This window comes from Manacus candei, unplaced genomic scaffold, assembly GCF_025592945.1.
Source record: "Manacus candei isolate 608988 ecotype Guabito, Panama unplaced genomic scaffold, ASM2559294v1 h1tg000028l, whole genome shotgun sequence".
NCBI lineage: Eukaryota > Metazoa > Chordata > Aves > Passeriformes > Pipridae > Manacus > Manacus candei.
Genome location: NW_026138076.1, coordinates 32012927 through 32025517, shown reverse-complemented (window position 1 = coordinate 32025517; position 12591 = coordinate 32012927). Strand labels below are relative to the sequence as shown.

General features: G+C 36.7%; 1 protein-coding gene across 3 annotated transcripts in view; it reads right to left on the bottom strand.

The window, feature by feature from the left end:
- TBCK (TBC1 domain containing kinase) overlaps window positions 1–12591 on the bottom strand; it is a 99352-nt gene that overhangs the window by 16761 nt on the left and 70000 nt on the right. For all 3 annotated transcript variants that reach the window (XM_051789633.1, XM_051789631.1, XM_051789632.1), the window contains one exon: window positions 597–772. In XM_051789633.1, coding sequence (XP_051645593.1) covers window positions 597–772 — 176 coding nt within the window. The remainder of the gene's footprint in view (window positions 1–596; window positions 773–12591) is intronic.

Genomic DNA, 12591 nt, shown 5'->3' with positions numbered 1-12591 from the left:
GCAAAGAACTATGTATTTGAAAAGGAACAAATGAGTAAGGTGTAGGCAGGGTAGTGACCCTGATAAAAATATAGCTCCAAGATACCTTTAAGACTCTTCTGATTGTCAGCTACTGGAGAACGTAAGTTAGGGCAGCTGTATGGCTGCACTACCTAACAGTAGCATGAAGACACTCAGTAGGAATCAATTTTCCACTGAGGAATTGACAAAGCACATGATCTATCAAATCTTCTTTATCTCCCTTCCACTTCACTGGAAAGCCTCATGCCCTTTCAAAATATTGTTCATATTAAATGGGGAAGGTCTGTTGACAATACCTGTTATGAAGAAAAATGTAGCATTAAAGCACTCATGCTACTGGTACAAAGTGATTTCACTAAACTCACAGCTTAAAATGGGAAGGCAAAAATACATTTGTCCTCTTCTCTGCAAACCAGGCCTCCCTCCAAATCCCCCTGCCTTCAGTTCTTCCACTCTACCTATTCCATATCCCTTTCCTTTATTTACCATTCTAACATCTTGCTGTCTGCAGACAGTGAGGAAGTAATTGATACAAGCATGATTTATCAAGACTGGCACTTAGATTTGAAGGATACTCTTCGCTGTTACGAATGTCCACCACCAGCAGCTTTGGCTTGCTAGGCTTTGTTTTCTTTATAGGTGTTTTGGAATGACTAGGTCCTGTCAACTCACACAAATCAATCAGATCTTCTGCTGAAATTCGTGGTGACACTTCTGCCTTCAGGTCATCCAACTTGATGGAATCCCTAGACTTTAGAAGAAAAAAAAATATATTAGGGGTCAAAGAATTAGAGACATAGTGTTCTTTGAAACTTCTTTGATAACCTCAAAGTGTAATAACCTAGTTAAACAGAAACACATATTTTCCTTATAACTCTGAACTAGTCAAACTATCCACATAGAAAAGGTCCAGAGCAGTGCCAAACGCCTATCTAACAACTATAGTCCTATTTTCTGTTGAAGTTGTTAAAAAGAAAACAGTTTGACACTTTGTGTAAGTTTTTTCAGTTTGAGATTTATTAATGAATTATTCACTGTCACAACACCCATAAGAACATTTCTCAGCATCAGAAAGTAAGTAAATTGGCTAGAAAACACTCTCTGAAAAGAGAAGCTGAAAGGTCTCATGCTTGGAGCAGAAAAGATGGGTAGCAACTGGCAACTTGGCACAGAAACAGGGATGTCTCTGTAAGACGCAGAGCTATCTAAACACCAGTTATTTCTGCAGCTCAAAGACTAGGCACAAATCAGGACACCAGAAATATAAGAAGTAGTCCTGTTTTATAATCCAGAAAATTTGTCCTTAGTTTTGTGGGACAGGGAAATTTATAGATATAAATTTTTATTTATATAAGAAAATATATTTTGGGGGATGAGACAGATGACACAACACACACACCTGGTAGTGCTCAAGCAACTAGCATGATAATACCTGAAATTATTTTTCATAAGAGAATCTCCACTGTGAATTAACTCAGAGATATTCCTAAGTGCTAGTATTTCTACACTCTATATTCTTAAAGAGTATCACAGTAGCCAATTTTCTGCTTTTAAAAAATATTCCATTTCTGTTATCTTGTTTCAGATTGCAGTGATCACACCAATACAAGACACTGTTTGCTCATAGCCTATGAAAAAAAAATTCAAGAGAACAGGAGTAACACTGAAGAAAAGGGAGGCACTACTAATTAGTATTAGTCAAATTGACTGTTGTTAGCTCTAGTTTTTGTTTTGGTTTCTAAACATACTAGTTTCTCATTTAACCTGCGGACTATTCAAAATTTAGAGAATATGCTAGACAGACCAGAGAGACCATACACATTTTTCTGAGTTATGTCTCAGAAAAGACTTCCTAGACAGTCCAGCAGTTAAGAAATACTTTTGTTGTAAAGCTGGTTATCAAAAAGCATTCAAAATTACAAAAAAACCTCCCAAAACCAGTAATTATACTTCAGGGAATATATTAGGTCATCAAACTGCCTTTTCCATTGTACATGATAGTAGTCAAAACAAAAGAACTTACAAATTGCTAGTGTCAACACATAATTTCCTCCCAAGTTCAGAATAAAAGAGGTCAAGATGCTTTATAATGAGAAAAACACATGGTTTCTGGATAATGTATTATTTGTTTCAACCAAATAGTCAATACTTAAGGGAGACCTGTTTCCATAAAAATAACAGTGTAACAGATGGCACACCCAACTCCCAGTTGCTGTCTAGAGTCACCTCCCAGCTGAATAGCTGCATTTTCCCAAGAGGAGTCCAAGGAAATGAACCGAAGGAGGGAAGGAAGAAAAAAAGCTCAAACTCTTCTCACAAACTTCAGACTTGCCAAATGAATCCAGCAGTCCACATCTAGGGGATTCACACAGACACGTTTGCAAGATCCAGGAAAGGTAGCAATGTAGAAGGAGTACCGATTACGTAAATACGCACTTGGCTGAGACAGCTTAATTTGCCTGATGACTAAAACTGGCAAACATCACTACACCCTCCTCAGGCAACAGCTTCTCCCTCAGGAGAGTGATTGTGGAGCAACACCAAGGAGGGAAGGGAAGCAAGGCTGCTGCAAAGAGTTCAATCCTTAAAGCAGGGTCACATGATTAGAGGTAACAATAAACATTCAGGTAGCAAAGGCAGGTATTATAAATGTGGTCTATGCCAGTGAAACTGGCTGAGATGACCTGAATTAAGTCTTCAGGAGAAACATTTACATTATGATAGTCTCTAATTACACAACCACTTCCTACTTTTATTTGCACAATTCTTCTCTAATGGAGTAGATGGGATGAATGCCTCAGGAATGAATGAAACTTTAAGGTGAAAGCATGAAGTCTACAGCAAAAAGCAAACCAGCCAAAATTCACCTAAGCCAATATAAAAACATTTTGTCCTAATCTAACAGTATAAAGCCATGAAAAGTGCTCTACAGGTACACACTATCTGTCCTGCTAATAGATTTTAATAACCAGGACAAGCATTTTTTTCCTTTAACTGAGTTGAAAATAAGGAGAAACACATTCAACTGTGAATTTTTACAATGCTCTTTGCTTTGACCTAGATTTGCATAAATGGCATATTTAGTGACACAACATCTCTATTAGGCTTTGAACAAAGCTTGTCAACAGACTAGCTGGAAACAGAATTGCTGAATCAATTCTTTCTCTAACAACTGTTTTATCTGACTAATTTATTTCCTTCAAATTGCAAAGTGAAATACGTGCACACACTTATAAGATAATCTTTCCTAATTACATTTAAAACATTGACTTTATCTACTCTATCTGGTAACAACTATATTTCATGTCAGACATTTTCTCACAGGAATTTTCTAATGAACTGTCAGGACATGCTAAATGTAGCTAACACGAAGCTGTCAATCCTTCTACCCAGTCCTCACACCTTCTCTTAAAACCACCATCCTGTTACAGTTTCGCGCTGGACTTGAGTTCAGACAGCTCTTGAGGCCGTCACAGCTGCTGAGCACCCAAATCTTGCGGATTCTTCTGAACCTTTAACACCTTTCCTGCTGCTTTCCACAACAGTGTTTCAGCTGTCGTCTACCACCCCGGTGACTACTCTCTTTGCCTAGGCCTGGCCAAGTAAGAGGAGATGCACAAGACACAGGCTGACATTTTAGACAGGAGGCTTCACATTTGTCCTAACTGTTGGCTTCAATTCCTGTTAGGCTTTATTATGTCATTGCAGACACTGCTTTCCAGCTGTGAAGAACCAGAAGAAAAAGTAGGTGAAGGAAGTGAGAGGGCCCACTTTAAACCAAATCCTTTGAGTCAGGTTAGCTGCGCTCAGAGAAAGTTTGTGGCACTGATAGACTCTTAGTAATTGTTTACAAATATCCAACAAATTGTGAACAGTATCCAACTGAGATTTTGATTCCAGTTAAATTAAGTTGCAGGTAGTCATATCTCAGGACAGCTGCTTACAATATCTCACTGAGTTTATCATCTGTAATTTTTTGCTTTAAGTCATGGAAGGAGGGTAAGGATTAACCCAAACCTATGGGGAGTACAAACAGGGCAAATAAAAAAAAGTAAAAAAAAAAATACTTGGATAACTACTTGGAAAAGCTTAAAAAAAAAAAAAAGCTAAAAAGCTCATCACATATATAAGATGCTTCTTTCTTCCTTTCAATTATCTTCCTGCTGCTCTTTTCCAAGGTAGACATGGTACATAATTTCTAAGAAATCCCCCTCTTTTTCTCAAAAAAGGCAAATGCTCTCCTTTAAGGACAGTGCCAGAGAGCAGTTAAAAGTCCCCTCACACACTTGTGTAGCGTGCTCCTATAGTCTTGTCAACATACTCATGGGTTTAGAGATCATGTAAGAAATTGCATACTGACAACCACTCTGAAATTGAGAACTGCTCATAGTTGTGTAAAACTTGGTGCTAATAACACCAAGGTCATGAGTTCAATCCCCTGTATGGGCCATTCACTTAAGAGTTAGACTTGATGATCCTTGGGGGTCCCTTCCAACTCAGAATATCCTGTGATTCTGTGATACAGAGATGAACTTTCTGTCATTACTTAGAAAATGTAAGAATTATCAGAATCATGCACATTTTCACACCCATAACCACACACACACGTCTGCATGTGCTAAGATACTGAGCTTAGTACATAAGTTGCTTTGTCTGTTTTCCTGCAAAGAAGAGAAACTTATTTTAGTATATTCTAACTTAAAGCATGATTCATGCTTTAGACTATTCAGCTATAAGAAACTGTTCATTGAAGAAGACTCTTTAATCAGCAAGATGGTAGTAGGAAAAAGAGTACTTAAGCTGAAGTCTGGGGTCTCCTTGTCTCCCAGAAGTTTCTCTGACAATACCCTAAAATCTTTACTTTCAAAGTACTTACTCTTCTCACCCCATTAATTTTCAAATAGGTCTGGGAATTGCTAAGCCATATGTATTTACTGCTCTTAATAAGAAGAAATAGGCATTAAGAATTTAATTTTTTTTAATATTATGAATTAAAGCTGCTTAACCATTCTCAATTTAGAAGTCAAGGTTCAGAGAGATTAAAGCATTCCAGAACATGAGGTTGATACAATCATAGCTCCTATCTCTTTTCCTATTAGCCTGTAATCTCTTACAGGCATTTCATCGTGGCTATTAAATGAAGATATACACTTTTTTAGAGAAAATAACCAACTATCTTTAACTCTGCTGAACCTGAACTTAACAGTTCCATCTGATAAATACAGGAGTTATAAAGCAACTTTTTATCCATGGAAAGTATAGCTTTATCTGAGTAGATGCAGGGTTTCTCCTCTTTGTCTTTGAAGTTGGCAAAACTTACTGCAGATAATATAAAAGGAACTTCAGTCTGAAAGTCAGCATAATTAAAATCTGGGGTTCAAGTAAAATATTCTATCCAAAACATCAAAGTCCTTCATAAGGAAACATGCTTCACTGAAGATGTCATTCCGTATTTTTAGAACATGTTTTGCTTCTGAAATCAGTGTATGCACATATATCTAGAAATAAGACTACAAAAACATTTTAAAACAAGCTTATAAGATAATGGTCTAAGCCTCCCAACCCACCTCCCCACCATTTTAATGACCATTATTAGCAAAGGGTCATACAAAAAGGCTTCAATGTTTCTGATGTTCAATGGTGACTGTTTATAGAAGAGGAGCAGCCAAACTTACCGATTTTAGGAACTCTTTTCTAAAATTTTTCAACACTTGAGAGCCACTGTTCTCTACACAACCTCTTTAGCAAATTCATTCTTACACTTCAGATTCAGTCCTCCCTAGCCATCATATTCTGCTTCTCATGTTTCCAAGTCAAGACACTGGTGCCTACCTTCTCTATGCTCCATATCTCCCTCTACCTCCTATTTAAGTTTGCTCCATTTCATTTTGCAAGTACATTTTGCAAGCTGTACCCTTCCACCCCTTCCACCAACTGGACTCCCCCACAAAGCTCCCTGTTCCAGAACTCACACCTTAAGAAGTGTGTAAACAGCATCTTCCAAACAACTGTCAATCATAAACATCCTCCAAATATCTTCACACAACACTGTAGGCAGTCTACAAAAACATAAGTGAGCTCTCTTGCCAAAGCAGCTCATTATTAAGGAAACCTCTCTCGTTCTCCCTGGAATAATATAATTGAGTGAATAAGCTGAGTCAGCAGAGCTGAAAGACAAGTTATTCCTTGCATGCAGCTAGGCAGACATGCTGCAAAGCCTCAGTTATTGCCTCTGATATGATAAAAAAAGGTAAAAGCTTCTCACCACTGCAGGGAACCATTTTAAAATATAAAGCTGAGCCATAATCCAGTAATGCCTGAAAATAAAATATGCTTTAACATGAGATAAAACTTGAAGTAAAAGCAGCAGCAAGAATGATCTTATCAGCCTTTCCTGCTTTCCATCAATGCCTCTTTTTTCCACTTTTCATAGATACTCTCTCCTTGACAAGAAATTGTATTCCTTTGATTTGAGAAAAATCCTTGCAGCATCTTCAGAAAACAGTCAGAGATTCCCTTGCCCTCTTTAAAAAAAAAACCCACAGGAATTTAATATCACATCTCAATGCAACCTGCAACTGTAAGAGGAATTTCTTCATAATGTGATCACACATCTCACTTTGTGTCAGAGATCTTGGATTTAGACAATCCACCTTTTTTCAGGATCCATCTGTAGCTGTTATTTATTCAAAATTCCTGTTCTCTGAACTGGCATTAAAAATGGCAGCACAGCTCTGAGACATGTTCAGTTATTTACCACTGTGAAGCCTGTCAAAACATACTGTTAAGGCTCTACCTTAACTAGTGACTATTAAGATGAGCACTGAATTCAATTGTCAAAAAATTTGAAAATACGGTTATCCAAACAGTTACCTTGTAAGCTGTATGTGCTTTGCACATAAATCTCCTTGGACTTCTGTATCACTCTGCTCATTGGCCTGGGCCCAAGCTTTGCTGAGCTATATGAAAATCATCATTTTAGCACAAACAGTAACATTTATGCCTATCAGCCTACAATGTGTTCATTCACATTTGCGGGATGGTCACCACGACTAAGTTTTGCTGCAGGTTCAAGGCTGTAATCAGTATGGACTCTTCCAGTTATGCTGTCAAGCACAGTTGAAAATCAGATTTTCCACTGTTAATAATGGCAGATGAGAAAAAAAAAATATATACATAGTTGTAACAATTTTACTGGTAGATTAAAATGATGTTGACACAACGACACAGGCCACCAGCCAATTTTTACTAGGAGATAGCTGCAAGGAGACAGCACCAGCACCAGTCAAGAGAGCTGCATTCAGGAAAGTCTTTTCTATCCTCTTAACTGCACTTCCTAATAAAGACAGATCATAACAACACCACATCCTGTCTCAATTGAGAAAACACACAGTACTTAGTCTGGCCTGAGAAAGGAATGTGACAGAATCCTAAATTCAAGACTAGTCTAAGGCAGGCTCCTATAGAGATGCATGTAGAGAAAAGAACAAGGTAGGACAGAGGACTGAGGAGTAGAGAGAAAAAGCACCTTAGGTTGACATAATACACCCCTTCCCCATGTAATGAAAATTAATTTTTAATACATCTTCTTAATAACACTGTTACATAGCACTGTACTCTAAGACATAACTTTCACAGCAGCAGGATATGGCACACACAGGAGTTAGTGCAAGTCAGAATTAGAGTGACTGTGAGCGGCAGGAGGCAGCTATAGCTGTGCACCTGACCATGTTTGTGCCAGAGATGAACCAAGGTCTTTGAGTTTATTTCTCCTCCAAAACCTGACTTTGAAAATTTCTCCCAAACTCCATTGCCTTCTAATGTTACAAGCATACACATAAAAAATGTAATACCAGGTGGACAGCTCCGCTCTGCAGTAGCTAATTGTGCTTATCAGAAGCTCAATAAAACATTAAGGTTTTTAGACCTGTGCTGGTCCTAAGGCATATTTTCAGCACACTCAGTGGATTATTCTGTTACTTCTTGCCTAAAGTGAATTCACATAAACACTGAACTGCTCTTTCGCTTTCCTTTCTTTTTTTTAGATGTAGGTTGTTATTTTTTTAAAATAAAATATGGATTATTTAGCAAAGTATGAAAAAAAGCTGTCACCAAGGAGACAACGGTTTAGTTTCGGTTGACAAAAAGACTTACTTCTGCTATAGTCTTCCCTCTCGAAGAGAAACTGAGTCAGTGACAAAACACATGCTAGCAAACAAAATAACAACTGTGTCTTCAGCCAGCCAGCCAGATTGCAATTCAGGACCACCACTACAGCCTGAAAAATTACTAAAACACGGAGGTATGTAATTATTTCTTAAAATTCTCCATGCACTGGATGTGCATTTAAAAAAAAAGTCTTTGAACATAAGGCTTTGCTCCAGTGGAAAGAAACATTTGTGCAACACCAAACTTCCAAGAATGCAACTGTACTTCTGAGATCACTCACCAATAATCAGTGAAGAAAACAGCATCAAACAATGCAGGTGGAAAAAGCACAGGTAAAGACTACAGTGCCACTTTGTGGAGTTCAGATTTGGATTGCCAGATACAGCTGAATATTGAGTACAGTTTGGTAAATGTAACACTGGCCAGACAGAATTCAGAAATTTCTTGTTTGACTCCATTTTTCATTTCAATATTCCAATAATTTACTTTGGCAAGGACTGACGTCAGACTATGTTACCAGTGCTACCACAGACAATGTATTCTCATGGGATACACTCCACAGGGGCTAAGACTGGGCATATAAAGGAAAAACAGAGTTGCCTCAAATTCAAACTATTTAATAGCTTTAGCAAACTTGAATGCACTATTCTGTTGTGTTTACTACTTTATTATAGACCCTATTCTTTCTTTGTCTTGTAACCAGCTCATTTGTCAGTAAGTTCCACACCTCAAAGAGTGGTGAAGATAGCTGCCACATTCCTTGTACTTCCATATAGTGGCTACAGCTTATGATTTTTAAGTAAATTTCTTTACCCCAGTAGTATGGCAAAACTGATTAAAAAAAAAAAAGAGGGAAAAAAAAAAGAAACTTCTCATATTTAATTGATCAAAGGCAATCAAAGGCTATCAAAACAAGAATCTGGTTTTAAAACAATTTAAAAAAAAAAAAGATTAAAAAGAACATTCCCACAAGATGCAGATGGAAAGAACTGGCTAGATCTATTTTTTTTAATAATTAATTTTTCTACAATTACCCTTTTCCCCTCAGCACATTTGTTAATCAGTCATGAAATCCCAATTGAGGGAGGTTAAAAAGGTCAAATACACCCAGCTTTCAACTTCAAAGTGGGTATAATCACACAGGCTTGTGAGGAAGGACTCAATGGACAATCAGTGAATCCAGAACCTGAGCCTAAGGCTGCAGCAGAGAGTACTCTGACTGCTCTAGCTACTCCATTTACATTCACAGCAGATAAGCACACCCCAGGGAGACCTGAAAACCAAGTCTGTGCAAAACATGCTCACAATCCTTAAATATGATCTAGTGTCTCTCCAACTGTTAAAAGTTTCATATAAATAATATTTAGATTATTATAAATATACTCCTTTAATTCTGCCTCAGCTAAGCAGAATATTTGTTTCAATGAATTTACATTCAATTAAAATAATGGCTATTTATATTACAACTTAAAAAACAACCACAACATTTATCAGAGACTTTTAAACCAATATTTAACATCTGTTGTTTCCTAAGCCTTATATTTTGTGTTTTATCCACTCTGGTTAATTGATTTAATGCTTTATCTTCTACCATATATAGTCCTAAAATGTAAGAAAATACATTCATATTTTTAAAACCTGTCAGAGTAAAGCAAGTGCTAAAAAAGGTTTCCTTCAGCTAATTTAATCTGCAAAACCAAAGCACTGCAAGCAGAGGTTTCCTTACACTCCCTGCTTTCTGGTTGCTGGCTGCTCAGCTTATGAGCATCAAATGAAGTTCGAAAAGCTAACCAATACACAGAGAAAGTTTTGAAGTTTGCAACAACTCCTAAAAATATTTTCCAGAATATTATGAGCTTATGACATGATTAATTAAACAGTGATTTGTTTATTCACTCACAGGAGAGTGACATAAAAAGTGCATTTTAACCAACTAATCTAAAAAATGACAAATAAACCCAACTTGTCATTCAAGCTGTTGGCAGCTACAACCAGAAAAACAGAAGCATCAAAGGCAAATGTAAAATAAGTTAGAAGCATTAACACAGATCCTGATCAGTTAATGCTTTGTACAATATAAACTAAATACAAATTTGAGTAACAGCTTTCTGCTGAATGAAAGAAGAAAACAAAAACAAGTTCCTCACAAAAACAGAAGACAAAACAAACCTGAAATGGGTCAAGGCAGTCAGAAGACCCTTGAAGGAGAATACATATAACAGCCATCATGAACAGCATGAACATTGCACCACTGCACTTGGACATTTCTTAGCGTGTACACTGAAACAGAAATATTGGTATACGCTACCTACCATGCTTCTTTTAGAAGAATAAATGGAATTTACACACCACTTATTTAATGGTTTAATATAAACCTAGTCAATACATTTTAGATGGACAAATATACCCTAAGTACACACAGGAACTCAAAAGCATTTAAGTGCTGGTGTATTTATTGCACATAGGCCTGAATTCCCATCTGTAAGAAGTCTATCACAGAAGTTATCCTTGATTATCTGTCAAGGAAAGTTATCAGGAAACTTTGCTCATACTATTTTTAATAAAAGCAAATGTTTTTCATGTTTGTGCTGTTTGATCAAGCCATTAAGTCATCTTGCTGCTCAGGTATTTCTACTACTTCATTAAAAATGAAAAGCTGAACTGGACTGGTAGCATTTAAATCAGTGCAAGGATCAATAATCATCTGGTAGACTTTTCTCCAGTTGAATGCTTTCATTCCTCAACATCCATCAGGAAACTTCCACCTTCGAAAAGAAGATTGGCAGTAGAAGAACAAGGCAGTGGCATAATTGTATCAGCCTGTGGATTTCTGTGAGTTCACCTGTCACACTTGAGCAGATACTGATAAAGAAGCTGCAACATTCTCTCTCTTTTATTTAGAATTTCACAAGTAGCTGGAGAGACCGTATGTCTGGAGACACAGATATAGAAGACAATTGTTATATGACAGTGTTATTTATCTGTGTGACTGCTGGACATTCAAGTTTCCAGGGCAGGAAGGTAAGTTTCAGGAAGAGTAAGAAGAAAAGTAAGAAGAAAAACATCATCCATGTGCTGGTAAAGAAAAGTTACAGACAAAATTGAGTCAACTGTAGTGTAAATTCAGTAGTGAATGTAAAGGTTTTTTCTGCTCTTATTTTTGGCATTTTATCTTTCTCAAAATAAACATGCAAACCCACTTAAGATGTACATTCATCCTCTCTAAAACTATTTCCTCCTTGAGATTTTATCTTAGCAGAAATATGCTTACTGGTTGAGAAAGTAAAAGATTAAGCAACACACAAGTCCAGGAGGAAAGAGAGTACCCAAGATTATTTATGAAGTTGCAAATAGATGTCACTAAAATGAATACTAAGCAATGCTAGTAATAAAAAGAGTCAAAACAGTTTTGTTTTACTGACTGCTGATTTAGGGAGAAAAATGCACACCCAGAGGCTAAATACTTCTCATGTTATTATTAACCAAAGCACAATAACATGCAGATACACACAGATATTTGAGTAGCCAATAAAAAGCACTTAAACAAACTGAAGTAGCTTAGAAGGAAAATACAAATACAGGGGTAGGAGACAGCTGGTGTTTACAATTAAAAACACTAAACGATTACTGTTTCAAGAACTCGTAACTTACCTCCAGAAGCAAACCCATAACTTCGTTCACAAAGTAATTGTTTTGTACCCAGCCCAGTTTCAAATACAGAGGTGACCCACAAATATAAAACTGGACACAAAATATAGTGCAAAGTATTTGTCCAAATAATAACAAACTAAATAGGTTGGGAAAAGCAAAGTAATTTTTACAAGAGCTAGACTGAACAGCAAAGACACAATGGTGTTTTAAAAAATCCATTAAAGGATACTGTGCGTACTAAAGATTGAACTCAAATTCCACTGCTTTCAAGTGGATAAAAAGTTTCCCCATGGCAGCAAACACCAGTAGAGGACATGTTTGAAGAAAGACATAAATAATTCCAGGATTAAGGTTAAAAAAACCCCAAACAACTGTAAATAGTGTAGTTCACCAATAATTTAAATTTAAATTTTTTTTAGCAATATTGTTCTAATCCCTGAGAAGTGTCATCTTATAAGGACAAACATCTGGAAGTGCAGAACTGTTCACAAGTGAGAGGCAGTTCATTATTGACTCATTTTACATGGGATTTTCCAAGTCTGAACTACAGCTCCTGACTGAATCATAACAAACTTGACTGGTATCTGTCTCAAAATCTAACACACAAAAATACAGCATGTGAGAGCAAACACATTTGCAGACTATAATTTAAGATATGAATCGTCTTCCTTGTCATTCAGGTGTCCATGAGATTAGTTTCCTCTTTGCTACAGAAAAAAACTCACATATTTCTGTATAAATCACACAGCT